Source organism: Balaenoptera acutorostrata, chromosome 19 (assembly GCF_949987535.1).
Source record: "Balaenoptera acutorostrata chromosome 19, mBalAcu1.1, whole genome shotgun sequence".
Taxonomy (NCBI): Eukaryota; Metazoa; Chordata; class Mammalia; order Artiodactyla; family Balaenopteridae; genus Balaenoptera; species Balaenoptera acutorostrata.
In genome coordinates this window covers 218310-243705 of record NC_080082.1, presented here as the reverse complement: position 1 = coordinate 243705, position 25396 = coordinate 218310, and the positions used below count along the sequence as shown (strand labels likewise).

Genomic DNA, 25396 nt, shown 5'->3' with positions numbered 1-25396 from the left:
CCTGTGTGGGTGCCTGAGCCTAAGCAAGCCCAGCTACGGAGGCACCTTTGTCTCCCACCTGAGCCTTGTTTCATCATTCACACCCTGCTCCCAAGGAAGCTCTCCAGGGAGAGAAGATTCTTCTCCATCCCAAAACTGATGGAAAAACATGACCTCATGCAAAACCACTATTTAGGAAGATGCTAAAGTTGAGAGTGTAGAAAAAAGACAACAAATGGTGTGTAAAGACAGCACCTTGCATGTAGGTAATTGGGTGGGAGGAGGGATTGGAAATTTGCTTTGGAAATCTTAAAGCGGTTAGCAGTTTTCAGAGCAAGAGCTTAGGAAAGGAACCTGATGACTTTTTTTTTCTGCAGTGCGTGTCTGGAAACCTCTGGCAAAGGTTTCTAGTTTTTCCTCATCACAAGGACAAGGCCTCTTCAGGCAGACCGGTTAATTTTTGTGAAGGGGAGACTTGCTGATTGCAAAACTTTGGACCCAGCTGGAACATGTTCTCTTCCCTACTTTTGTTTCTTCTGAGGGTTTGTGGAGACCCAGCTATCTTCCAGCCTCAGGTGGGAGGAATCTTCAAAGATGGGCGGGGGTGGGGGTGGGGGTGGGGGTGGGGTGGGCCCAGGGGCAGAGCCTCAGCCTGAATTTGAATCTAATTTGGAAAACGTCGCGGTGCATATCTTTCCGGCCCCTCCCGTCACTCACTCACTGAAATTATGCACTGTAGGACTCGTACGCACGTACAGTAAGAAGTGGATGGAAACAGTTCCTCCCACCTCCGTGGAGCTTAAGTTCTAGTGGGGAAGACCCGCAATAAACAAGACACGTCCCGCAACGAACGCGTTCACGGGCGTCGTGGAAATCTAGCTTGTGGATGACGCCCAGCTGCGGCCCAAACCCAGTGACTCAGCCCAGCGCGTTGCTGGGGACGCGCTCCCGCCGTTGCCAGGCCCTGACCCCTCGGGCGGACTCTCGCGAGGGTCCTCGAGACTTCGCGCGGAACCTAGCAGCGGTTGCCTGGAGACCGCGCAGCCTGTGCTGTGTTGGCGCGTTGGTCTGCGGGTCGCGGCCGGAGGGACTCCGGAGCCATGGTGAGGAGGGGTGGGGGTCTGGTAGGGTCCGCGCCGGGTGCCTGGGGCTCGGGGGCCTGCCCTGCGCGCAGGGAGACCCCGGGACGGGAGGCCTGGAGCTCTGGGGTCCCGGAACTGAGAGCTTGGCGCTCTCGTGGAGTCCTTGCGGGGAGGGCCCAGGGTGCTGCGGACCCTGGACCCCGGACCCCGGACCCCGGACCCCGCACCCCGCACGCACCTGGAGCTGAGAGACCTGGGCTCTCCAGGATCCTGTGCTCACAGGGGTGGGTGGTCAGAGAGCACCCGCCTCCCCCGCCCCCCAGATCCAGGGCCTGGTGTGCACGGCGTCCAGAACAGAGAACTTGGGTCGAGGGGCTTTCCTACCTGGAATGGAAGGCTCATTGATGAGATCCTTGGGACCTAGGGTTTCACCTGGCAGGGGCCTGGGACACACAGGTCCTCCAGTCTCTGGGGTCGAGAGCCCGGGGCATACCAGGGTGGTCAGAGGACCCTGTACACCGGAGGGTCCTGACAGCGGGTCCAGTGCCCGTGGAGTCCTTCGGGGCAGAGCTTCAGGGTAGAGGAACCGCTGTTTCCTTGGAGAGCCCGCGAGGAGTGAGGCCGGTACTGAGCAGAGCAAGGCGGGAGCTTGCTGCCTCTGGGGCTCTCCATCCCGACCCCTCTCTGTGGTGGGGCTCACAGCTGCGTCACCCCACCCCCGCCATGATGTAGGGGTTGTCGGTAACTCAGTTTCCAGGCAGGGTGGCCATCAGCTGTGGGAGGCAGGGACGATGCCTCTCTGTGGGGGAGCCCCAGGGGCTGACTGTCCCTGACGCTGGGTGGTGACAAACCTTCAGGCTCTTCTGATGGGGTGGACTTATTGGAGTAGAGGGATTGGAAAGAGGGCATTGTATTAGGAGTGAAGATTTCCGTGGATGGGTCTTTTGAAAGTCAATTGGAAAAAGACCACCAAAATACATTACTTTTACTAGCTTGTGGGAGTATAGGGTGATTTTCCTTTTTTCTTTATGTTTTGTAAGATTTCCACCAAAACTTTTTTTGTAGTGAAAATGTTACAGAGTCACGTAGATGCGCGTACACACACACACACACACACACGCACACACGCACACACGCACAAGCATGGGCCACAGAAACTCGGGAGAAGTAAAGGCAGAAGGATAAGGAAATTCACCATCTGCTGAGCGGCCCTCGGGAAGGGAGTGAGGGTGGAAGGTCTCCTCTGGCACCTTGTTGAAGTTGTTAAAAGCGGCCTCGCCCCATTGACAGAGCCCACAGTGAGTGCCACGGTCTGGTCCGGCTCCCTCCACCAGGGTTCTCTGAGGTTTTGTGTTTTGAAGGAAGGAACCCTCATCTTGCCAGCTTTGATTGTTGCTGTGAGGCACCTCTCCCTACACTCACTGAACAATTTATTGCAGGTTTCCTCATGGTGCTTGCCAAGCATTATAACCAGTGTGGTAACGTTTGACAGTGTGGTACTGGGGAATCTTCCTTTTTGAGGCCGAGTAGACTTTGCATCCACCCCAAGGAGGTCTCTGCTATATACTAAGGAACAAGTTTCCCTCCCTTCCTTTCTGAGGGAAAACAATATTCTCTTCTGAGAAGGCAGATTTCTCCTTGCTGCTCCAAAGGTGTCAACAGAATGTGCCTGTGGTTAACGGTGGGAAACCTTAGGGCAGAGTGATGTGGTCTGGGTGGGAGCAGGAGACAGTGGGCAGTCAGATGGATGTTCCAGAACAGGAATTCCTCTCCCAAGCGGCCCCGGGAGGGAATCAGCCAGCCAGAAGGCGAGCTCTAACCCAACCATCTATTCTTCAACCGAAGGCGCCCAAAAAGAAAGGGAAGAAAGGGAAAGCCAAAGGTACCCCGATCGTTGACGGTCTCGCTCCGGAGGACATGAGCAAGGAACAGGTGAGCAGGCTGGCCTGAGCCGCGGACCAGCGCTCGGTTGGAGTGGGATGGGTTTGCTACTCCGCGCTTCTAGGAGCCTCTTTCAGACCGCTGCCCCCGCTTCCGCGTGCACCTCCCCTCAGCCTGGCTCCTGCTGCCCTGCCCACACGAGGATACGCCCCTCCCACGCCTGCACGCCCAAGCTCAGCACGTTTGTAAAACAACGCGGTACAGGCACACGGGTGAACTTTTCTATAGGGTAGTAGGCATTTGGAAGGAAATGTCTTTCTGATACAAAAGCTGTTTTAAGTTTTCTGTGTTTTCTTTCATTCTTATCTTTTTTAGGCACCTGATGTTTACAGAGCTGTTATCGTAGTACATACACCTATAGCATTCTCATTTATTTTATTTACCATTAAACCTTGTGAATTATTTTTGGCCACTTGTTCATTTTGATGAACTTGAGGGCTAGAGAACATGGTTATATAATTACAATTTCAATTACAAGGCTCCTGAAACCTGTAACATGTGCAAACTGTGAGAGCAAGTGTGGTCTGGGAGCATCTGACATGCACTCCTGTGAGCGTTAATGACACTTACTTACTTTTGATGGTTTTGAGATAAGGAAATGAAAGGTGACTGAAAGAGGCATAAGACCTGAAGTTGGAGAGCTGGGCCGAGGCCCTTGAACAGTGGTGGAGAGGCTTTGTGTCACAGGCAGGGAGCCCGTTGGCAGTGTCCGCAGAGGGTGGTGGGTCAGGTTGTGCTTTGGAAAGGTCCCCAGGCTGCCGCGTGAACGGCTTACCCACCGCGCTGCCCCAGCCGTCAGGCTGTTTCTCGGCTCCCCGTTTCCTCCTGTCCGGTGGGGACAGAACTGTGACACGGCAGTGGTCAGTCTGCAGAGCAGAGCTTGCTGTCCGGTGTTCCAGGTGTGGACACCTCGGAAGCTTCCAGGGTCCAGGCAGGAGTGAGAGACTCAGGGCAGCTGTGGCCAGTTCGCTGCATGTTAACCTGTGGGCCCTGGGCTCCAGAGCTGTCTGTTTGCTGATTTTTGAAGAGAAGCTTGAAATCTAGATATTTATAAGAAATCTAGATATCGAGTGATGGAACGTCCAGAGTGAGCCAGTCAGAGTCTGGAGGAGCCTGGTTTGGGTCCTTTGTTTGATTGACACAGTAGACCCCCCTGTAGACCTCCCTCCTGGGGAGCCCAGCCCCGCCCCGGCCTGGTGGCCCTGTTTTTTTTTTTTTTTCTTTAACCTATTTGCAGATTTGCATTTGGCTCTGGACCAAACCATCTTGACTGTTTTGGGTCTACTGGTTTTGTATATTTTTTGCTTAACGTATATCTTTAAAGGTGAAAGGTTTTTTACATTTTGCATTGTTTTGTGAATATATTTACATCATTCTCATATCTTTGTGTTGTTGGGCCATATAACCTTCCAGCTGTTATACTCTAATTTCTCAACCATTCTCCTATTTATTTATTTATTTATTGGCCGTGCTGCGTGGCTTGTGGGATCTTAGTTCCCTGACCAGGGATTGAACCCGGGCCCCGGTAGTGAGAGTGCGAAGTCCTTATCACAAGACCGCCAGGGAATTCCCAACCATTCTCCTACTTAAAAGCATCTTAGATCATTTCCTTTTTAATTATTTTGCTGTTGTAATAATTGTGTAGCTAATATCTTTAAGTGGAAAGCTTCTGTGTTCTTTTGAGAAATTTCTTTAGTGTAAATCCCCAGGAAGGAATAAAAGGATATAATCATTTTATGACTCTTGGCCAAATACAAGAGATTTCTGCTGTTTGCTGAACGTTCCCTGTCCCCGAGCCTTCCCAGCCCCCTACTTTAACTTCTCACTTTTAGCTCTGATTTACTTTGAGGTGAGAGCGGCCCCTCCCTCTTTCTTCCTGGCCTTTCTCCGTCCACGCTCCCCTGGCGGCAGGTGGCCCCGCCCACCCCACCTGCCTCACTGGCCCCGTTCTGCCGGCCAGGTGGAGGAGCACATTGGCCGCGTCCGGGAGGAGCTGAGCCGTGAGCGGGAGGAGCGCAGCTACTTCCAGCTGGAGCGGGACAAAATCCACACTTTCTGGGAGATCACGCGGAGGCAGCTGGAGGAGAAGAAGGCTGAACTGAGGAACAAAGACCGGGAGATGGAGGAGGCTGAGGAGAGGCACCAGGTGGAGATCAAGGTGAGTGGGGCTGGCCTGTCCCCATAGGAGTTGCCACATGGGCAGAGGAGCTGGACCGGGGGCCAGGGACATTGTCTCGCCTTGCTTTTGGGAGTCACAGCCCTTTATGTCCTTGACGTGGGGAACCTGAGGGTATTTTTTATGTGTGTGCAGGTGAACCTCTGTGTGCAGGTGGGTATGTGTATGAAGGTGGGCAGCTGTGTGCAGGTGAGCCTGTGCAGGTGGGCATGTGTGTGCAGGTGGGCATGTGTGTGCAGGTGAGCCTCTGTGTGCAGGTGTTCATGTGTGCAGGTGGGCATGTGAGTGCAGGTGAGCCTCTGTGTGCAGGTGGGCATGTGTGTGCAGGTGGGCAGGTGTGTGCAGGTGAGCCTGTGCAGGTGGCCATGTATGTGCAGGTGAGCCTGTGCAGGTGGGCATATGTGTGCAGGTGGGCATGTGCGTGCAGGTGAGCCTGTGCAGGTGGGCATGTGTGTGCAGGTGAGCCTCTGTGTGCAGGTGGGCATGTGTGTGCAGGTGGGCATGTGTGTGCAGGTGGGCATGTGTGCAGGTGAGCCTCTGTGTGCAGGTGGGCATGTGTGTGCAGGTGGGCATGTGTGTGCAGGTGAGCCTCTGTGTGCAGGTGGGCATGTGTATGCAGGTGGGCATGTGCGTGCAGGTGAGCCTGTGCAGGTGGGCATGTGTGTGCAGGTGAGCAGGTGTGTGCAGGTGGGCATGTGTGTGCAGGTGGGCATGTGCGTGCAGGTGGGCATGTGTGTGCAGGTGAGCATGTGTGTACAGGTGGGCATGTGTGTGCAGGTGGGCATGTGAGTGCAGGTGAGCCTCTGTGTGCAGGTGGGCATGTGTATGCAGGTGGGCAGGTGTGTGCAGGTGAGCCTGTGCAGGTGGGCATGTGTGTGCAGGTGAGCAGGTGTGTGCAGGTGAGCCTGTGCAGGTGGGCAGGTGTGTGCAGGTGAGCCTGTGCAGGTGAGCAGGTGTGTGCAGTTGGGCATGTGTGTGCAGGTGAGCCTGTGCAGGTGAGCAGGTGTGTGCAGGTGGGCATGTGTGTGCAAGTGAGCCTGTGCAGGTGGGCATGTATGTGCAGGTGGGCATGTGTGTGCACGTGAGCAGGTGTGTGCAGGTGGGCATGTGTGTGCAGGTGGGCATGTGTGTGCACGTGAGCAGGTGGGTGCAGGTGAGCAGGTGGGTGCAGGTGAGCAGGTGAGGTGTGTGCAGGTGGGCATGTGTGTGCAGGTGAGGTGTGTGCAGGTGGGCATGTGTGTGCAGGTGAGCAGGTGTGTGCAGGTGGGCATGTGTGTGCAAGTGAGCCTGTGCAGGTGGGCATGTGTGTGCAGGTGGGCATGTGTGTGCAGGTGGGCATGTGCGTGCAGGTGAGCGGCGGTCCTCCCCTGGCCCGCAGGTCTATAAGCAGAAAGTGAAGCACTTGCTGTACGAGCATCAGAACAGCTTGATGGAGATGAAGGCGGAGGGCACCGTGGTCATGAAGCTGGCGCAGAAGGAGCACCGCGTGCAGGAGGGGACGCTGTGCAGGGACGTGCGGGCGCTGAAGGTGGGGCTGAAGGAGCAGGAGCTGGCCAGCGAGGTGGCGGTGAAGAACCTAAGGCTGGTAGGTACCGGGCTGGCTGTGGACGCCTGGGGATTCAGTCGAACTGGGAATTCATATTTCTGTATAATAACTCCTGCATTTTGGCAATTAAATATTAAACAACAACAGCAGTAGCATGCAGCCAAACAAGCCCTGTTTGGGGTCCAGACGCAGAATTCTGTCTCAGGCTTGAGCAACAGGTTGGCTTCCCACAAGGGAAATCCGGCCCAGGGTCCCTCTCTGCATGCTGCTGACCCCTGACCCCAGAGACGCGTGCACGGCCCCTGAAGCGAGCAGCCCTCCAGCCTTTGGCAGCCACAGCAGTTTGTCCTGTGATCTGTGCTCTCAAGTGCCTCGCTGACCTTTGAGACTCTTTGGTCCTTTCTGAGGGAGGCTGCGGGGTTCCTGGTGGAGGTTGGAATTCCTTCTTAAGCGCCGGGCCCGGTTCTGACCTCTGGGGACACAGAGGATGGGGCTGACAAAATGCCTGCCCACGCGCGGCTGATGGTCTAGAATGGAGAGGCTGCCCCTGAGACAGAAGACAAAATAAATTGTCAAACCTGTGTCGCAGGTCTGCGGGCATTAGCGCTACAGGAAGGTGCTGAGAATGAGGGTGGTTGCATTTTTCTACACGTTCTGGAAATTCATTGAGAAGGTGATACCTGGGCAAGGGCGGGGGGAAGGCAGGGCTGGGGGAGACCAGGCCCTGAGAAGGGCTGGGGATGGACCAGTGCCACGGCCCCCAGGAGTGAGGAATGAGGGGTCTGGGGGACAGGACTGAGTCGGGGACCTCTGGAGGGCGTGGGCAAAGGGAGGATATGTCCAACTTTGGTTTTCAAAGGTTGTTCCTGGCTGTGGGTTGAAAGACTTTGTCAGTGCACTTGCCTCTGTGTATGTCTGGAGGCAGCCCAGCCTCAACTGAATCTGGAAATAAATCAGTAACACTGCAGACTTTGCCGTGAAGCTTGAGGGTGCTGAAGTCTTGGACGCTTGAGGGCGGTCTGGTCTTTCTGACAGGAGCACAGAGCGGGCTCTCTGCTTACGCGAGGCCTGGGCGTGGAGTAGGTACCTGGTCAGAGTGCCGCTCTGAGTGAAAACACTGCTCTAAAGTCTAATTTAAACTTTTTATTCAGAATTTATAACTGTCTCTTAAAATAATTTGTAACGGTGTTCTAAGCCTAAGCAGGTTAGCAGACAGCGGGGAGCCGGCAGCTCTGTGTGGGTCTGGCCCCGGCTGTGCAGCCTCTGGGCAGGGTGGGAGGGGCTGGGCAAGGCCAGGGGTCGGGATGTGTGTCAGCCTTCTCTGCAGCTCCGAGGCGACCTGCGCTGAGGGAAGTCCATTATCAAACGTGGAATTTGCCAAACCTTGTTATTCCGGGCTGGGTCCATGAGCTCGGAGGTGGGGGGCCCAGCAGACGCAGCACAGGTTTACTGAGCCGGGCTTTCCTTGCCAGTGAGGCGAGGGGCCGGGCTGAGGGGCCGGCGTCTGTCCCGTCCCGTCCCGTCTGACCTCCAGTGACCGGCCACTTCCGCCTCTGCAGAAACACACCGAGGAGATCACCAAGATACGCAAGGACTTTGAGCGGCAGGTGCGAGGTCAGCGTCTCCCGCGCTCCGTGTAAGACGGTCCCAGAGCCCCTCCCGTCAGGAAGGAACTGCCCAACAGCGCTTGCTAACCGGGCACATAAACCAGTTAAAACAGCCCAGACGTGCAAAGCGAGGCTGGTGGACTATTCAGGACCCCAGAACACCCTATTTCCATGAGAGGTGGGAGGCTGTGAGGACCACCCACTACCCGCCCATACCCCCAGGCACAAAGCGGCACCTAGAAGCGGGTGGTAGTTATCCAGCCTCGTGGGCAGCGTCCAGTCTCCTGGCCTGCGGAGGCTCCAGCCTCGGAAGTCTGTCTGGTTTACTAATAGAGCCCGTAGTCTGGCTGGCTGGCCGTGGTTAGAGCCCATTGGGACTGGGTGACACTCGGCTGTTGGGATCCCTGAGGCAGGGATTGATTAGCAATGCCTGCGATGGGCAAGGAGGGCAGGCAGGTGTGTGTGCTGGTGCCACAGAGCAGGAGAAACTCCCCGCCCCGTCCTGCTGTCTGTCCTGCTGTCCGTCCTGCTGTCCGCAGAGCTGGTTGGTGAGGCCTTTGTCCTGGTGGGTGTTCTCGGCCCTGGGCACAGCTGCCATCTCTTCTCGTAGCCACAGGGCGAGCATTCTCCTCAGCCGCTCTGTGTGCTGCTGCCTTTCAGAAATCGAGGCCAAGTATGATAAGAAGGTCAGGATGCTTAGGGATGAGCTTGACCTGCGCCGGAAGACAGAGATCCACGAGGTGGAGGAGAGGAAGAACGGCCAGATCAGCATGCTTATGCAGCGCCACGAGGAGGCCTTCACGGACATCAGGAACTATTACAACGAAATCACCCTCAACAACCTGGCTCTCATCAGCTCCCTCAAGGTGCCGCCGGGGTGCCCAGCCCCCTTGGGCCGACACCCCTGCTTGTAGAAACATTTGACCCTGCCCTTCTGCTGCCCTTGATCGAAGCTCACAAGTTGTGTTGCCCGCTACAGCCGTCGCTGCGGTCTGGCTGTTGCCCTAGCCCTCACGTGGCAGGGAAGTGATGCACCTGTGTGCACTGGGGTGTGTCAGAGGTCAGGCAGAACCACAGGGGCATCATCGTCGCCCAAGTGCTGGCAGCCGTGCAGGATGTCCTCTGGGGGTCACAGCAAAGTGTAATCTCTCAATTTGCACGGAGGCTGAATTACTAGAAAATTCAGAATAAATTAAAACTGTGAAAAAATACTGTGTGTTTACACATAAAACAGATGTAGGTCCTCACGGTGCCGGCAGGACCATTCTCTGTGGGCAGGAGAGCTCGCGGCCCGCTCCCTGCAGACCGCAGCCCCTGGTCCCGGTTGCCGACGCCCCGCCCCTCGCGCCCACAGGAGCCCCCTGACCCCCCCGCCCCTCGCACCCACAGGAGCGGATAGAGCGCATGCGGAAGAGGGAGGAGCTCCTGGAGAAGGAGGTGACGGAGGCGTCCACGCAGAACAGGCGCCTGGCAGACCCCCTGCAGGAGGCTCGGGACGAGATGAGTGAGATGCAGAAGCAGCTTGGGGGCTACGAGAGGGACAAGCAGATCCTGCTGGTGGGTTTCTGCCCAATTCCTGGCCCTCCCTGGCACCTTCTCCTGGGCGTGGAAGGGCAGGAAGGGCAGGGGTGCTGAGCCCCTCCTTCCTGGGCCTGGTGGCCCTGGGGCATGTGAGGTTGGCACCTGTTCTGGGAGATGGGTGGCCCCGGCGGGCTGCCCTGGTGGCTCAGCCCCTCAGGTCTGGGAGCCGGTTCCCTCTGACGCTCACCTGGCCTGGCTGTTGCTCGGGAGCTGCATCGTGCGGGTGCCTGAGCCACCCCCACCCCCATTTTCTCTCCAGTGCACGAAAGCCCGTCTGAAAGTCACCGAGAAGGAGCTGAAGAGCCTGCGGTGGGAGCACGAGGTGCTGGAGCAGCGCTTCACCAAGGTGAGCGCCCGGGATGCCCGGGGGCCGGGCAGGGCTCCCAGCTCCAGCAGCTGGAGCTCCCATTGCCCTCCCCGTTCTGCGCGGCTCGCAGTGGACGGCCCGGGTCTCAGAGGGCAGTTCCTGGTGGGGAGCGGGTTGTGCCCACTGCTGTCCCCTGGGGCTCTCCTCTGAAGCGTGGAGGTGGCCTGGCCCCTTGAAGGAAGGGCTTTTTTCATCTGTGTGTGTGTTTCTAAGTCCCAAACCTTTATATGTGCGTTGAAAGAAAGCCTGTGGGTGCAAACACGAGGGCCCTGGGGCTGTGCGCTGGTCCTCACAAGTGGTCAGAGCTTCCTGACTCTCCTCCCAGACTCTTGTGTGTCCCGGCGTAGGGACACTGCTTCCCAGAAGTGAGGGCGTCTGGAGCGCCCGTGTTCTCTTCTCAGCCTGTGTGCCGTCTCTCCGATCGGGTCACACTTGAAATCTCTGTTTCAGTCCTTTGCTGTTACAAGCATCCTTTTAAGTTCGTCTTTGTGCAACTGTGTATCCCTTTCAGGGAAGTCGATTCCTAGCAGGGGAACTGCTGGGCGAGAAGGTTCACGTTCAGGGTGCAGATAGTCTGCCGGGAGGGATGTTCAGAGTTGTGACCCCACCCACAGTGCCCAAGGGGCCACTTCCGCCGGCACCAGGTCTTCGCTGACGTGATTGGGTGGCAGGTGTCTCGCTGCACGTGCTTTTCTGCAAAGATGGCCCTCCCTGCCTGCAGGTCCCGGGCTCTGGATTGAAGCACATCTTGAGAATACGATCCTGTAGTTAGAAAGACACGGTGCTACAGGGTTTCAGCACAGCCCTCTCCTCTTCCTAGCAGTGATGTGTGTTTTTATGGCAGTGCAGATCATTCTGGAAGGAGTCCCAGCAAATGCTCAGATGGTGGCCTCTGGGAAGCGGGGTTGAGGAGTGTTTACTTTTTCCGTTTTACACCCCTACTCAGTCTTGATTTTTTAATGGTGCACCGTTAACAGTTAAAGGAGATGGAAAGGACCCTGTCCTTGGTGGACAGGCGGGTGGCTGCAGCGCTCGCTCTAGGCCCGTGTTCCGGGCTCTGGGGCCGGCAGAGGGAGCGGACCTCCAAGGGGCCCCCACCCCAACACTGCTGAGTCAGGCCCTGGACCTCCTGGGAATGATCAGGGATGTGGTCCCGAGTCTGCTGCCCAGACCCAGGGCAGGGCTGGCCCCAGCCCCTCTGGGGGTCTGTGCAACTTGTACTAGGGTCCCCGTGGCTTCCTGAGACACCTTCCCAGAGTTGTTTCCTCCTGCCGCCCATGGTGTGGACAGCCGTACACCTCTAATTCGGTCACAGAGAGTGGGGCTCAGGCAGTGTAGAGGATGCAGACCCACCTGCCCGTGGCCGGGCGCTGGTGAAGGTGGTGTGTCGTGGCCCTGGGGCAGAGCCGGGAGGGCCTTCTTGCCAGTGAGATGCCCGGGCGCATCCCGCAGGTGCAGCAGGAGCGGGACGAGCTGTACCGGAAGTTCACCGCAGCCGTCCTGGAGGTGCAGCAGAAGGTGGGCTTCCAGAACCTCGTCTTGGAGCGCAAGGTACAGGCACTGGCCGCCGTGGTGGAGAAGAAGGAGGTGCAGTTCAACGAGGTGCTGGCAGCCTCCAGCCTGGACCCTGCGGCCCTGACCCTCGTGTCCCGCAAGCTGGAGGTCGGTCCCGGGGGCTCCCAGGGAGGGGCTTCCGGCAGCCTGGGCTCCGGTCGGGGCTCCTGTCTTGTGCCCCAGCCTCCGTCCCTCAGTGGGGAGTCTCAGTTCGCCTCGGGGAGGGGCGGCGGTGGCTTCCTGGGCCCGAGCGCCCAGGCCTGTGTGTGCCTTCGGGCTCCCCAGGTTCCCGGGCTCTGCCCTAGCATCTCTGAGGTCTGCCCTGGCCCCTCCTTAGCCTCCAGGCCCCTTCGAGCCCGCGTCCACTGCCCATTCCAGCTTAGCCTCTCAGCCAAGGCCGCGGCCGCCGTCCGCCTGGGACACTGAGATGTGCTGGTCGAGGCCGGGGCAGGGGGAATGCAGGGCCGTGGGTGGCCTTTGTGATGGCTGCTGGGAAGGCTTCCCAGAGGGAGACATCTGAGCAGAGGCTGGAGCGTCTGTTCACTTGTGAGTCTGCAGCTGTGTGTGGCTTTCCTCTGTGCTGGGACTGTCCCGGGCATGGGGCACAGCAGTAAAAAGACAGACGAGGCCTCGGTGCCCACAAGCCAGCAGGGTGAGCTGAGGACTCAGGACGGCGGTTGCCACTGCCGCTGGCTCAGCAGGCAGGAGCCCTGATGCCCCTGGCGGTGACCTTACCTGGAACTGGCCTTGCCCCTCTGCTCCCTGACCTGGGTGGCACGTGCCTCAGAAAAAAACGGGTGACGACGGACAAGGGGTCTTTGGTGCTGCTAGGGAAGCGTGACCTAGCTCTGGGATCCTGGCCAGTTGGGTGACCTGTAGCCGCCAGGCCTGAGGTGGCCCCAGGTACGGTTTCCTTGGGGGTCTAGGAGACGGACACAGACCACAGCTGGCCCCATGACTCCACGGAAGGTCCTTCCACGCTGGAGGGCCTGTCCGTCCCTGCTGTTCATTCACACAGAAGCAGATCTTCTGGGTTACAGGCCTCAGATGGCAACAGGAGGGCAGGAGAGGGTGGGCAGGGCTGACACAGGATGACTCGTCACCAGTGGAGGAGGGGGCTGGGGTCCGAGGTGATGTCGTGCCCACGGTTCTGGCTGAGACCAGGTGTTTGCTCACAGGGGAGCGATGGCCCTGGCTCAGTGGGTGGCAGTGCCTGGAGGACCCAAGTTACCCAGGCTAGGCTCTCGGGGCTGGGGTAGTGCAGCCTCGTGGTGGGGCCTCGTCTGGGCCGGCATCACCGTGGTCCTGAGTCTGGGGGCTCGTCTCTGTTCTTGTCCCTGTCGTGTGTGAATCACAAAGGGGAGGAGGGCTTTCCTGCTCTCCTCTTGGGAAGGACAGCCGGTCTGGCAGCTCGGCCAGGCCCTGTGCTGCCAGCGACCAGGATGAGGGGATAAAAGCTAGGCCCGCCCATGGCAGTCACCGTGGCTGCGCCTGGGGGCCAGGGCAGGGCAGGTGGGGGATCGAGGGGGTTTTCCCTGGGGTGGGGCTGGCAGCCGGGGTGGCTCCAGAAGCAGGCCGCTGCCCCTTCTCACCAGCTGGGCGGTTTCCTCGTGGAGACGCAGATCTGTCTCCCTCGGAGACCTTTCCACATCAGCCGCTCCCCGTGTGGACATCCTGACACCTTCCTTTCCTCAGGACGTTCTGGAATCGAAGAACAGCACCATCAAGGACTTGCAGTACGAGCTGGCCCGGGTCTGCAAGGTGCGAGGAGACCCCCACCCCTCCCCCATGTTCTGCAAGGTGCCCGGGGCTCCACACCCCTCCCTCAGGCCCCTTCCTCGCCCGCGACCCCACCTGATCTTTACCTTTGGGTGCTGACACAGTCTGAGGCCATCTGCGCCTGCCCAGGGTCACTTGGCGTGCACGTGGCCTGCAGCACATCCGCATGGCTCTGACGCTGTCCTGGTGTCCCTGATGGGGACTGCCCAGTGCATGTCTGGTGTCCTGTCCAGCAGGCTCTGTCCCTGTGTCCCTGTCCGACCCTTGCTCTGGCCCCACGGTGCTAGCCTGGCCTCTGGGGCGGTTTGGGGCGGGGGGTCTCTGCCCCTTCAGTTTAACGTCCACGCCTTCCAAGCAGGGGCAGTTAGGGTCTGATCGCTCCTGAGTCCGTTGTGAGTCTGGCGAAAGCCACACGCAGAGGCCTCCTGCAGCTGGGGAGTGCAGTGCCCTGACCCTGGTGCCGTCCGTGCCCTGCAACCAGCGTCCCCAGCTCCGTGGCTGAGCCCGCAGCTCTGTCAGTGCTTGGCCCGTGGGGACGCAGACACGGTGCTGCCTGCAGACGTGCTGACCGAGAGCGCGCACCCCGCGGGTGTGACTCATGTGAGCCCTGGGTTGTGGAGCCCCAGGATGAAGGCAGTGCCCATCATGGGCACCGGGCTCCGTGGTGACCAAATCCCCTGGGCCTTCCCTGCCCATAGGGCCCTCCCCAGGTGCTCTGGGAACCCCTGATACTTATATGCATTCTTGGGGGTATTTCCGTAACGCACATCTGATTGTGGGGAGGGCTGAACCCCAGAGATGGGTGAGGGCCAGGGCCCAGCCCCTGAGTCGTCCTGGAGCCCGGCCCTGGCTCACCCTGGCTCACCTGGCTCTCAGCTCCCAGCACCTTGTCTTGGCGGTGCTGAGGACAAGGAGCCCCTTTGAGCTTTGGCTCTGAGTCGGGCCAGGCTCTAAGCATGTAACATGCATCAGCTTTTCAAACGCTTGCAACCGTCTGGTGAAATGTGCCCTTTCAAAAACATCTGCTTTTAAAGGATGGGGGAACAGAAACCCTGTCTGCGTTGGCCCTGCCAGCGCTGTTGCCCAGATCTCGGCATTTCTGGGGGGGGGGAGGGGAATAGATGCCAGTAGACAAGGCAGGGGTGCTGAGCCTGGAGAGAGAAATGCTTGCAGGGAGCCGGGAACTCAAACCACAGTCCTGCTCTGAGTGCACACCCTCTCAGTCTCCCCAGCCGTGGAACAGGGATGGTGGGGGCATCTTCCATCGTGGGTTAACCGAGGTCCCGCACATGAAGTGGTTGGGTAGTGCCCGATAAAAGTCCTCAGACTCGGGCCAGAGTTGTTCTCGACAGAAGGAAAGCCTCTGGTTGTCTTCCAGCTGAGCCAGGAGGTGTCTGTGCATGGCCATCACCACCTGCTCATCTGGACCCACTCTTCTGGGGAGGTGGAAACTCAGCTGCATAAGATCCCTGGGCAAGTCACTTGGCTTAAAAGGGTGGCCCCTTCCATGGGGCCTTTGATTGGTTTGGTCTTGATGACTCCAAACACTGGGGTTTGTCCTGCTTTTAATCATCATAATCATACCCCTGGTGCATTATGTTTTCCCAAAAGCTTTAAAGGCATGTTCGCAGCCACTAACCACCAAGCAAATGATCTCCTTAAGACTGGAATATTGAAAAGGACGTGGGGAATGACGGACTTAAAAAATGTGAACCCGAAGTCTTGACCTGTGAATCCCAGAGATTGAGGAAAACAAAAACAAAAACCCAAACAGAATCAGCAAAAGCTGAGATAATACAGGTGGTAGCTGTGAGCGGCACTAATGCCTTAAAATTTTGATCCTATCTCTCAGGCTAAGAGTTTGATCAAAAGGGGGGACTGTTAAAAAGAAACAACAGGCCCTAAACGGAGTCACTTATGTGAATCCTACCAAGACTTAATACCTAATCTAATTGAAGTTTTAGCCTCTCCCTAGAGTGGAAATTTAAACCCATCAGCAGTGGGAGGTGATCTGCCTAAGACCCCCTGCCTCCCCCAAGGGAAGGTGCCCACCCTTTTAACCTCCTTGTCGCACCCTCCTGTGCCCACAGAAGCCTCCATGCTGTACAGCTCCTTGGAGCACCCTTCCGCTTACTAGATGGGATGCTGCCATGAGTTAAGCCAATCAGATTCTCAAATTTAAATAAGCGTGTGAGGGTCTGGGTCTGGTGTAGTGAGCACCGGGTGAACGCTAGCTCTCCACGGGGCTGGGTGGGCCTGAGCGAGGGTCAGCCCTGGCTATCCCTCCCCTGAGGCCTCTGTGTCCCCACAGGCCCACAATGACTTGCTGCGTACCTATGAGGCGAAGCTCCTGGCCTTTGGGGTCCCCCTGGACAACGTGGGCTTCAAGCCCCTGGAGACTGCCGTGATCGGGCAGACGCTGGGCCAGGGCCCCGCAGGACTCGTGGGCACCCCAGCGTAGCCCCTGCCCGGGGCCACTGCCCAGATGACACCCCCCTCACGCACCGAGGACAGCAGGTATTTGTTCTGTAGACGTGCGTCGTCAGCAAATGAAGGTTTTCACAAGTGCTGCGTGTCCTGTTGCCTGGCTGTGTGGAGAGGCGCCCCCAGGGCCCACGGTGCCGTCCGGCCCCTTCCCCGAGCCCGCCAGCTCTGTGCGCACACCCGCCCCCATCCCACCTGGGGCTGGGCAGCTCCAGCCGAGCGTGCCTAGTGACTGCAGCCGCCTCGCAGATGCCAGCAGCAACTTTACTGAAGCCTGAGTGACAGCTGCCACTGGGAAATCGGGGCCAGAACGTCCCCGGGAAGTGTGAGCCTGGTGGCCGGGAGCAGCAAGCCCGCCCTGCTGGTCGGGGGCGGCTCAGCCTGCCGTGGTGACGGGTCCGGGCTCGCAGGCCGGCTGCCGCTCAGCCGCTAGCTCCCTCGGTACGTGGTATAAGACCACGGGCTCAGCAGCAGTGGCACGTGGAACTTGTGGGTCTCATTCGTGACGGTGAAAACGACCTGCGGGCAGAGGGGACACCGGGATAGCCAGGGGCCAGCATGGAGCGCACTCAGCCTGGCCCCAGTGCTGCCGTGGACTCAGCAGCCCAGACGGCTGGCCTGGGGCTGCAGTTGTGGGGCAGGAGCCCCAGGGCCAGCGGGGAGGGGGTGGGGCGGTGGGTGTGGCTGGGTCCTCCCCAGAGAAAGCACTCGATCTGAGGGGCCCTGGGCTTGCAGGTTCCCAAGGGGTCCCGCCCGAACAGGTCAACTGAAGGGGGACGGTGAGCTGGATGGGGCTCGGGTGACCCTCTGTCCGCAGGGGCTGAGGCAGCCTGACCCCGGAGCAGGGCAGGGACAGGCGTGATGTGGTCAAGTCCGGCACCCCTTTCTCCTGGGAGCCCGAAGCAGGTGCGAGGTGGTGGGAGGAGCAGGGCCAGCCTGTGGGTCACAGTGAGTCACGGGCCTCCACCCGTCTGGCCCTCACCTCCACGTACGGGTAGAAGCTCTCCTGGCCCCTCTTCTGCCAGTAGCCCTCAGTGTCGAAGGACAGCTTGTAGGTGCCCACCTTCATCTGGCCTGGCAGCAGGAGCCCAGGGCAGCGGCCGTCAGGGTCCGTGTAGCTGGGGAGAGGAAGGGGGGGGCACTGCAGAGGGGGCTGAGGAGCCCCCGGCCTGGGTCCCCCGGGGCTGCGTGCCCACCGGCCTCAGATGCCCCCGCAGCCCGACTGGTTCTCGGGTGAGCAGGCCTGGGCGGCTCTGGAGCAGGACAGGGACACTGCGCACTGTTTAAGAAATCACAGAGAAGCAGAAGGGAGAAGATTCCCACAACCTGCCCCGTGAGCAATAATCACTTTGTATCTGGCATGTATACTTTTCAGATTTTCTCTATGCATAAATATGCTTATTTACAAACTTTAAAAACGGGTTGTACTAGTCACACTGTTTTATAACGTGTCCTTTTTGTTTAATATACTGCGCGTGGCTTTCTGGTTCAGTAACCGTACCCAGATCGCCGTCCGCATGGTGGCCTGTTTCCAGCGGCGCCAGTGGAGGCTCGGAGGGCCTCTGCCCACCTGGAGCCCCCGCCACCTCTAGCCGTGCTCGCAAGCGTCTGTGCTGTGATCAGAAAGGGTGGCGTTTACCAGCGCAGTTTAGGGCGTGGCTGGGAGTGGGTCTGTATGGCCCCCCCGCCCCGGACTCCGTGTGTTCCTCCAAGCTCAGGCGGGACCTGGACCCCCGGCTTTTCTGAAGGGCTCCACACCCTCAGGCCCGGAACCTCTGGGGTCCAGCCTATCAGCCCACACCAGCGGGAGGGTCGGGGGAAACTGCTCACAGGCTGACCCATGACACCTGCCAGTCTGGGCTGGGCGTCCCCCCGCCGAGCCTGGGCCTGGGGCAGGGGTAGCGCTGCCAGGCGGCGGACGCCTCCTGCTGCCCCAGCCGTCCCCCCTCGCCCCCCCAGTCTAGGAGAGGGGTGCCTGCGGTGTCTGTACACAGGGTGTAGTGAGAGTATAAAGAACGTCCCGTGCTCGCCTGCTGCCCTGCACAGGCCGCCCGGTAGGCAGTGGCAACCGGGCCTTTCAGGCTGCACCTAGGCCTCAGCCGGCCCAGCCCGCAGGAAGGGACAGACCTCTCTTGCCCCTGCAGCGGGCACTTGCGGTGTGAGCTGCCCAGCATGTTCTGTGGCCCTGACCAGGACTCCACGGCCTGGGGAAAGAGCGGCCCTGAGGGTCTGTAGGACACTGTCCGGCTGGGGTGAGCCCTGCTCCCTGCCCTTCAGGCCTGCACCCCTTGCCCTGGCGTGGGGCGGGGAGGTGGTCTGGACTCGAATCCTGCCCCAGCCCGCTCTCCTACCTTTTCCTCAGCTCGGTCCACTGCTGGCCATGGTCCTCGAGCCTGGACAGACGGAGGCAGAGGCCTTGGGCCGGAAGCCCTGAGGCAGTGTCCAGTACGTGTGTGGTCAGCGGGCTGCTGCCCGCCTCCATACCTCTGCCCTGGGCCACGAGAGGGGCAGAGATGCTGCCTTGTGTCTGCGCCCGCTGGTATGAGGCAGTGGAGTTGGTGTAAACAGCCCCGGGGGACAAAGTCCCAAACTGCCCCTGGGCCCTGGGTGAGGAGCTGCGGGTGGAACTGCCGCGCAGGCTGCGGTGACACACTGCCATGCAGGTCGCTGGCCTGTCCCCCTCCTCCCCCAGCAGCCCCCTCCCCCCAGCACTGAAGGGGTCTCCACACCCAGGGGCCTCTCCCTCAGTCAGTGCCGGCTGTGGGTGGCCACACGGGGTTCTTCTCCCGGAGCCCAGCTCTGTCCCCTCAGCCCCAGGTGGAGGAGAGGTCAGGGGCTCCGAGTCCGGGCCTGTCCCCCTACCTCCGGGGAGCCCAGGTGTCGCTGGAGTGTCCGCAGCCGCAGGGCGACCCCGGAGCTCATGCCGGGCCGGCCTGGGGGCTGGCGAGGTGGCCACACCACGCTGCCACCCCAGAACCTCCCCGGGCTCCTGCCCTTCCCCGGGCACCTCCCAGGCCCCGGGGGCCACGTGTCTGACCAAACACGGGGCGGAGCCACAGGGAGGGGGGAGGCCGGTCTGGTTCGCAGCGGCCTCACCTCCGTGCCCACCTGGAGGGGCCCGGGGTGCCCTGAGGGGTGGGCGATCGCGGTGCAGAGACCTGCGGGGCCGTGGAGGCTCCTCCCGGCCCGGAAGTGGAGAGGCCCTGGGGGGGGGCGGGGGGGGGGCTCGAGGGGCGGGGCTCAGGGACGTTGGGGTGGAGTGCTGGGCGGGACCGGACGGGGAGGGGCGCGGGGAGGGGGTGGGGCTCTGGCGGGGCGGGTAGGTCCAGCCAAGGTCCACTTCGGCCGCTGGGCAGCGCAGGGCGAGCCTGACGACCCCCGGGAGTCCCTGAACCGGTGTAGCTTGTTTTCTTCCCTGGGAAGGTCGGGATTTGATGGAAGCCCCGACAGCCCACGTGGTGGTGCCTCAGGCGGGACCGATGGCCCGTGTGGTCGCACTGCCCGCCCCTCCTCCTACCCCCTCTGGCCCTCGACCCCCAAGGAGCAGGGGCGCTGCCCAATGACAGGGTAGGGTCTGGGCTATTCAGAAATGAGGAAACAAGAGACAAGGCTGAGCCGACGGGCGCGAGTCCATCATTGTTTCGCGGTCGTCCATGATGTACACACGGAGCAGACTTGACATAATGTATAAATAAAGATAAGGGCATTCTCTATTTACAGTCTGGCTGACGTTGCCTGATGGGTTGGGTTGCTCTGGTTGTGGAGTCATTTTTCTTGTCGCTAAAGAGCCTTTTCTAATGATTTGGATAATGAGTGTGGCCAATTTGTACGTAAAGGGTCAGACCCCTCTGAGGTGGGGAAGGGGACCTTTCTAGCGACACTGGGGTGTGGGTTACAGTGCTTTGCTGGCAATCAGGAAACGTTTGTCTGAGATTTAAATGCCTGTGACGTTTGGCAGGGCTCATGTCTTTAGGAGGTGGCCCCAAAGAGACACACACCTGTTTTGGTAAATGCCCATGGGGACGGGACCAGAAACAACCAGACTGTCCCCACGGGGGACTGTTAAATACATGAACTCCGCCACACACAGCAACTGTGCAGCCCAGTGAAAAGAGCGAGGCCCATTTGTGTGTAAGGTGAATGGTCTTGGGGGGGGGAGGCGTGTATAGCTTCGTGGTTTTAAATCCACAGTAGCTTTCAGCCCGTTACAAGGGCAAGCTCACTTATCACCATCACAAGCTCAGGGTGCAGCTATTAGAATCCCCTTTTTACAGAGGAGGAACCTGAGGCACAGGGGGGCCATGTACTGGAATACTTTCTAGTGTGGCACACAAAAGAATGATGATACCAGGTCCACCTCTGGGACAAGCAGTTAATTATTTTCATTCTGTAACCTTTCTTTGTACACTTAAAGTCTCAAATGTCGTAAGCAAGCTGACAAAAACAACAATCAAACCTTTTTTGGAGGGTGCCCTTTCACCCCCTCCGTCTACAGCGCTGACGCCTTCTCTGCCCCGAGAGAAAACCTAGTTCTGGGAGAACGCGGGGCAGGGCAGGGCGTTGTCACAGCTCCTTCTGGGGCCTCGCTAGGGCCCCCTCCTCAGCCTGCAGGCTTCACCGGGAACCTTCCCTGTGCCTCTGGGAGGGCAGTGAGTAGGCATGGGGGTCCAGCCTAACAGGCCCAGTGCCAGCCATGCCGTGCTCGCCGCGTGACCCCCGAGCTGTGACCCTGCTGCCTAACACGTTCCAGCCAGGAGTGGCCACAAACCACACTCGGGGGAACAAAGTGCGCGTCTACCTGCTGGGCCTCTTGTAAAAAGAGACCAGACACAGGCCTTGAGCTCCTCCCTCCCCCCACTCCTTTCTGACCAGGTGAGTGTGATGCTGGAGTTGCAGCGTTCTACCCCCGCCCCCTCCCCGGCACCAGGAGGACAGACACGGGCCCGCCCTAAGGAAGACGTACGCTGAGGAGGAAAGAAGCTGCATCCCTGGTGTTGCCACTGGGCTGCCTGGCAGGTGGGTGGGGCCTTTCGCGTCTGGATTGTGTTACGCGCAGTGATTTTAAACCACTCGTGTTGATTTTTCCAGGTGGGTAGCCCAAAGCGTTTCTGCTTCAGGGAGTTGAGATCATGCAGGTAAAACGTATAACTACACACAGGGTGCTCAGTACCTTGGAACTGACCATTCTTCCCGGGTGGCCAAGACGCTGAGCAGCAACGAGGGACTCCCGTCCTCCTGTCCCAGTGAGAAGGCAGCTGGTCGGGCTGCCGTCTGGGTCTGCGCTGGTGCTGGGAGGTCCCCGCCCTACCCTGAGCCCCTGGAGAGGCCCACGTGGGACCACCCTCTGGGGCCCCGCTGAGGCACTGCAGCTGTGCTATGACACGAAGGGTGCCCGAGCCCCTGCCCCTACTCCACGCCCCACCCCCGGAGTCCTTCCAGGCCGCTGTGACGGAAATTTGTGGTCAGAACTCAACGGAAGGGACATGAGGGCAGCTGGGACCTTCCTCCACTGAGGAAATATTGAACATCGCCAGGTACACTGAGGTGACACAGGTGACAAGGGGAAGGCCATTTCACATGGTACTGTGAGCTGAGAAGGCCACACGATGGGCGGTGCCAGAGGGTGACAGGTGCTGGAGGTCAGGGGGCCTGCCGGCAGGCTGAGGAAGGCGAAGCCAAGGGTGGGGGTCACAGGAGGGGTGCATTTGGCCCCCGGTAGAATTTCAGCTCCCCAAGGACCTAGGTTATTGTCTGTTTCCTCAAGGCTGTTCCTGTGCCTGGGATAGGACCTGGCCAGAGGTAGGTGCTAAATCAATATCCCTTGAATGAATGGACAGAAGGAGTGTGCAGATATGCACAGAGGGCCAGTGAGTGTGCAGATACGCAAGGGCAGAGACGTCAGGCTGCAGAGCGGGAGTTAAGTAGATAAAGAAGGCAGAGATGCAAGAGAGTGCGGGAGGGAGAGAGGCATGGTTTCCGGGCCCTGCTTCCCAGCCCTCACAGGGCTCTCCTCCACCCCAAGCCCGTCTGCACTCTGTTTCTTTACGGGAAGCTCCCTCTGTCCTTCACTCACCCGTGTGTCCTGCACTGCGCGTCTCCGAAGCAGCTCCGAGTCTGTTCCCACCACACCACCTGTGCCCGAAGCCTCCTTAGCCCTAAGCCGGGGCATCGGAGAGCTCTGGCCAGAGATGAGGCCCCTTCCCTGCCCCGGGACAACCGCACCTTGTCTGTGTCGTGGACTCTGCTTTCTGCACCTGTGTGCCCGTTCGGGTCACTGCCTGGGCCAGGATTGGCTGCCCTCGCCCTGGGACAGGGAGCATTCGTGGGTCAGTGCATCCCAGCGGGTTCTAATGTTCCGCCAGGCTGAGGACCGCTGGCCTGCATCATGACACTGCTGCTCAGCAGTGACACATGGGCCACCGTAGAACATAGTTCACGAGACGTCCGCTGGTCTCAGCTGGACTGCGAGGTCGGGCCGAGGATGGGAGTGTTGGTGCCTCTGGTGCCTGGGATTGCGGCTGCGATCACAAGCCTTCACCTTGGGGGTTGCCGGCACACAGGCACGTGGTGGTCAGCGCGGGGGTCAGAGGTGCCGCCGGAGAGCAGACGCGCCAGATGTGGGGGACCTTCCCTCCACTAAGTGACGGGCTTCCCGGGCGCTGTCTTGTCAGGCTCACCTCAGGGCTCATCTTGGCCCACCACTCAGCAGAGAAGCAGACTTTGATAAATTCAGACCATCCCCTTGCAAAACTGACCCAGGAGGAGACTTCCCCCGGATTGAGATCTGCTCAACGTATTCCCAGTCCCAGCACCGAACTGGGGGGTCCTGGGACCCCTTCAGTTATGTGGTCAACACTTACGGGGTCAGGATGCCAGGAATGTTTTCCGGTTTCACCAGGGGATGTGGTCTAATTTTGTGGCAGGCAGAGCCACTTCTTTTTGCCAGTTAGAGGAGGGGCCTTGTGGGTACAGTTCTGATTTCCTCCAGGGAATCCCTCAGGGCGCGCTGTGCCCGGGGCTCACCGTCAGCCTGTGTGCGCCAGCAGGACCCCGCCTGCAGCCGCCGCCTCTTCGGACTGGTTGGTCCATGTGCCAGCTGGTCTGGGGTCTGTTCTCATGGGGTGAGTGTCTGTTCTGAGTGGCTGGTGTCTTCTTCTTTGTTTAATCGATATTTTTTTAATTGACATATAGTTGATGTACAATGTTGTGTTAATTTCTGCTGCGCAGCAAAGTGATTCAGTTATACATAGGTATACATTCTTTTTTAAAAATAATCTTTTCCGTTATGCTTTACCATAGGATATTGAATGTAGTTCTCTGTGCTGTACAGTAGGACCACGTTGTTTATCCATTCTGTATATAAAAGCTTGCATCTGCTCACCCCAACCTCCCACTCCCTCCCTCCCCCAGCCCCCATCCCCTTGGCAAACACCAGTCTGTTCTCTATGTCCGTGAGTCTGTTTCTGTTTCATAGACAGGTTCATTTATGTCATGTATAGATTCCACATATAAATGATTCCATGCAGTATTTGTGTTTCTCTGTATGACTTACTTCACTTAGTATGATAATGTCCAGGTCCATCCATGTTGCCGCAAATGGCCTTATTTCATTCTTTCTTATGGCTGAGTAGTACTCCATTGTATATATGTACCACATCTTCTTTATCTCTTCAACTGTTGGTGGACATTTAGGTTGCTTCCATGTGTTGGCTGTTGTGAATAGTGCTGCTATGAACATAGGGGTGCATGTATCTTTTTGAATTACAGTTTTGTCTGGATATATGTCCAGGAGTGGGATTGCTGGATCATGTGGTAGTTCTATTTTAGTTTTCTGAGGAACCTCCATACTGTTCTCCATAGGGGCTGCACCAATTTACATTCCCACCAACAGTGTAGGAGGGTTCCCTTCTCTCCACACCCTCTCCAGCATTTATTATTTGTAGAGTTTTTAAGGACAGCCATTCTGACCCGTGTGAGGTGGTACCTCATTGCAATTTTGATATGCATTTCTCTAATAATTAGTGATGTTGAGCATCTTTTCATGTATTCTTCTTCTTCCTTTTCTTTTTTAAAAATATTTATTTATTTATTTGGCAACACGCGGGATCCTCGTTGCCACGTGCGGGATCTTTGTTGCAGCGTGCAGGATCTTACGTTGTGGTATGCAAGATCTAGTTCCCTGACCAGGGATCAAACCCGGGCCCCATGCATTGGGAGCTCAGAGTCTTAACCAGTGGACCACTAGGGAAGTCTCCTGTATGTCTTCTTTGGAGAAATGTCTGTTTAGGTCTTCTGCCCATTTTTTGATTGGGTTGTTTGTTTTGTTTTTTTGTTGCTGAGTTGTATGAGCTGTTTGTATATTTTGGAAGTTGAGCCCTTGTAGGTCGCATCGTTTGCAAATATTTTCTCCCATCGTGTAGGTTGTCTTTTCGTTTTGTTTATGGTTTCCTTTGCTGTGCAAAAGCTTGTAAGTTTGATTAGGTCCTATTTGGGTTTTTTGTTTGTATGTTTGTTTCTATTGCCTTGGGAGACTGACCTAAGAAAACATTGGTATGATTTATGTCAGAGAAAGTTTTGCCTACGTTCTCTTCTAGGAGTTTCATGGTGTCATGTCTTATGTTTACGTCTTTACCGCTGGTGCCTGTTCTGGTTGGGTGGTGTCTGTGCCTCACCAGCTGGGACAAATGTAGATTTGATTGCGTCACTGGGTGGCCCCCTCCTGAGCCCTGACCTGTCACTGCAGCCCGGCACAGGGGCACACCGATGGCTCCCCTGTGCTGGTTGATGGTGAACGTGTTGTGACGCGGCACTGAGGCGCTTGGCTGAGGGAGTAGGCAGTGGCCACATTGTTCGTATCCTTGTCGCCATCTGCAGAGGTTCCTGTGGGGACAAAGGGGAGAAGAGTTGATGGTGTCAACAGCTAACAGCCAGCACGACCAAACAAATTAATATAAAATCTAAAATTAAGGACTTCCCTGGTGGCGCAGTACTTAAGAATCCACCTGCCAGTGCAGGGGACACGGGTTCGAGCCCTGGTCCGGGAAGATCCCACACGCCGCAGAGCAACTAAGCCCGTGCGCCACGACTCCTGAGCCTGTGCTCTACAGCCCGCAAGCCACAACTACTGAGCCCGTGGGCCACAACTACTGAAGCGCGCCTAGAGCCCGCGCACCGCAACAAAGAGCGGTCCCCGCTCGCTGCAGCTAGAGAAAGGCCGCGCACAGCAACAAAGACCCAATGCAGCCAAAAATAAATAAATAAATAGTAAATAAATGTATTTTAAAAAACTCTAAAATTAAA

The 25396-nt window shown here is 58.2% G+C and overlaps 2 protein-coding genes across 6 annotated transcripts; one reads left to right on the top strand and one right to left on the bottom strand.

Moving 5' to 3' along the window:
- The first annotated feature begins 950 nt into the window (after window positions 1-950).
- On the top strand, window positions 951-24950 carry GAS8 (growth arrest specific 8). Of its 4 annotated transcripts, XR_450186.2 has the most exons (12): window positions 951-1082; window positions 2907-2993; window positions 4963-5160; window positions 6557-6763; window positions 8284-8338; window positions 8992-9197; window positions 9721-9888; window positions 10172-10258; window positions 11732-11941; window positions 13529-13594; window positions 15924-16129; window positions 20969-24950. XR_450186.2 is itself a non-coding variant. In XM_057534122.1 (11 exons), exons 1-11 carry the CDS (start codon window positions 1080-1082, stop codon window positions 16071-16073), a joined length of 1326 nt encoding a protein of 441 aa, XP_057390105.1. In that variant the 5' UTR covers window positions 951-1079; the 3' UTR covers window positions 16074-17514. The 4 variants fall into 4 exon arrangements, 3 of the variants coding, with proteins under 3 accessions (XP_057390105.1, XP_007172581.2, XP_057390106.1); XM_057534122.1 differs by lacking the exon at window positions 20969-24950 and having other exon boundaries at window positions 11732-11830; window positions 15924-17514; XM_007172519.3 differs by lacking the exon at window positions 20969-24950 and having other exon boundaries at window positions 15924-17514.
- Window positions 16526-19041, bottom strand: LOC102998311 (5-hydroxyisourate hydrolase-like). 2 transcript variants are annotated; one of them, XM_057534129.1, is made up of 4 exons: window positions 18959-19041; window positions 18448-18632; window positions 17079-17214; window positions 16526-16615 (listed from the first exon to the last, which is right to left on the bottom strand). In XM_057534129.1, exons 1-4 carry the CDS (start codon window positions 19016-19018, stop codon window positions 16526-16528), a joined length of 471 nt encoding a protein of 156 aa, XP_057390112.1. In that variant the 5' UTR covers window positions 19019-19041. The 2 variants fall into 2 exon arrangements, with proteins under 2 accessions (XP_057390112.1, XP_057390113.1); XM_057534130.1 differs by having other exon boundaries at window positions 18448-18587.
- Window positions 24951-25396: the final 446 nt, after the last annotated feature.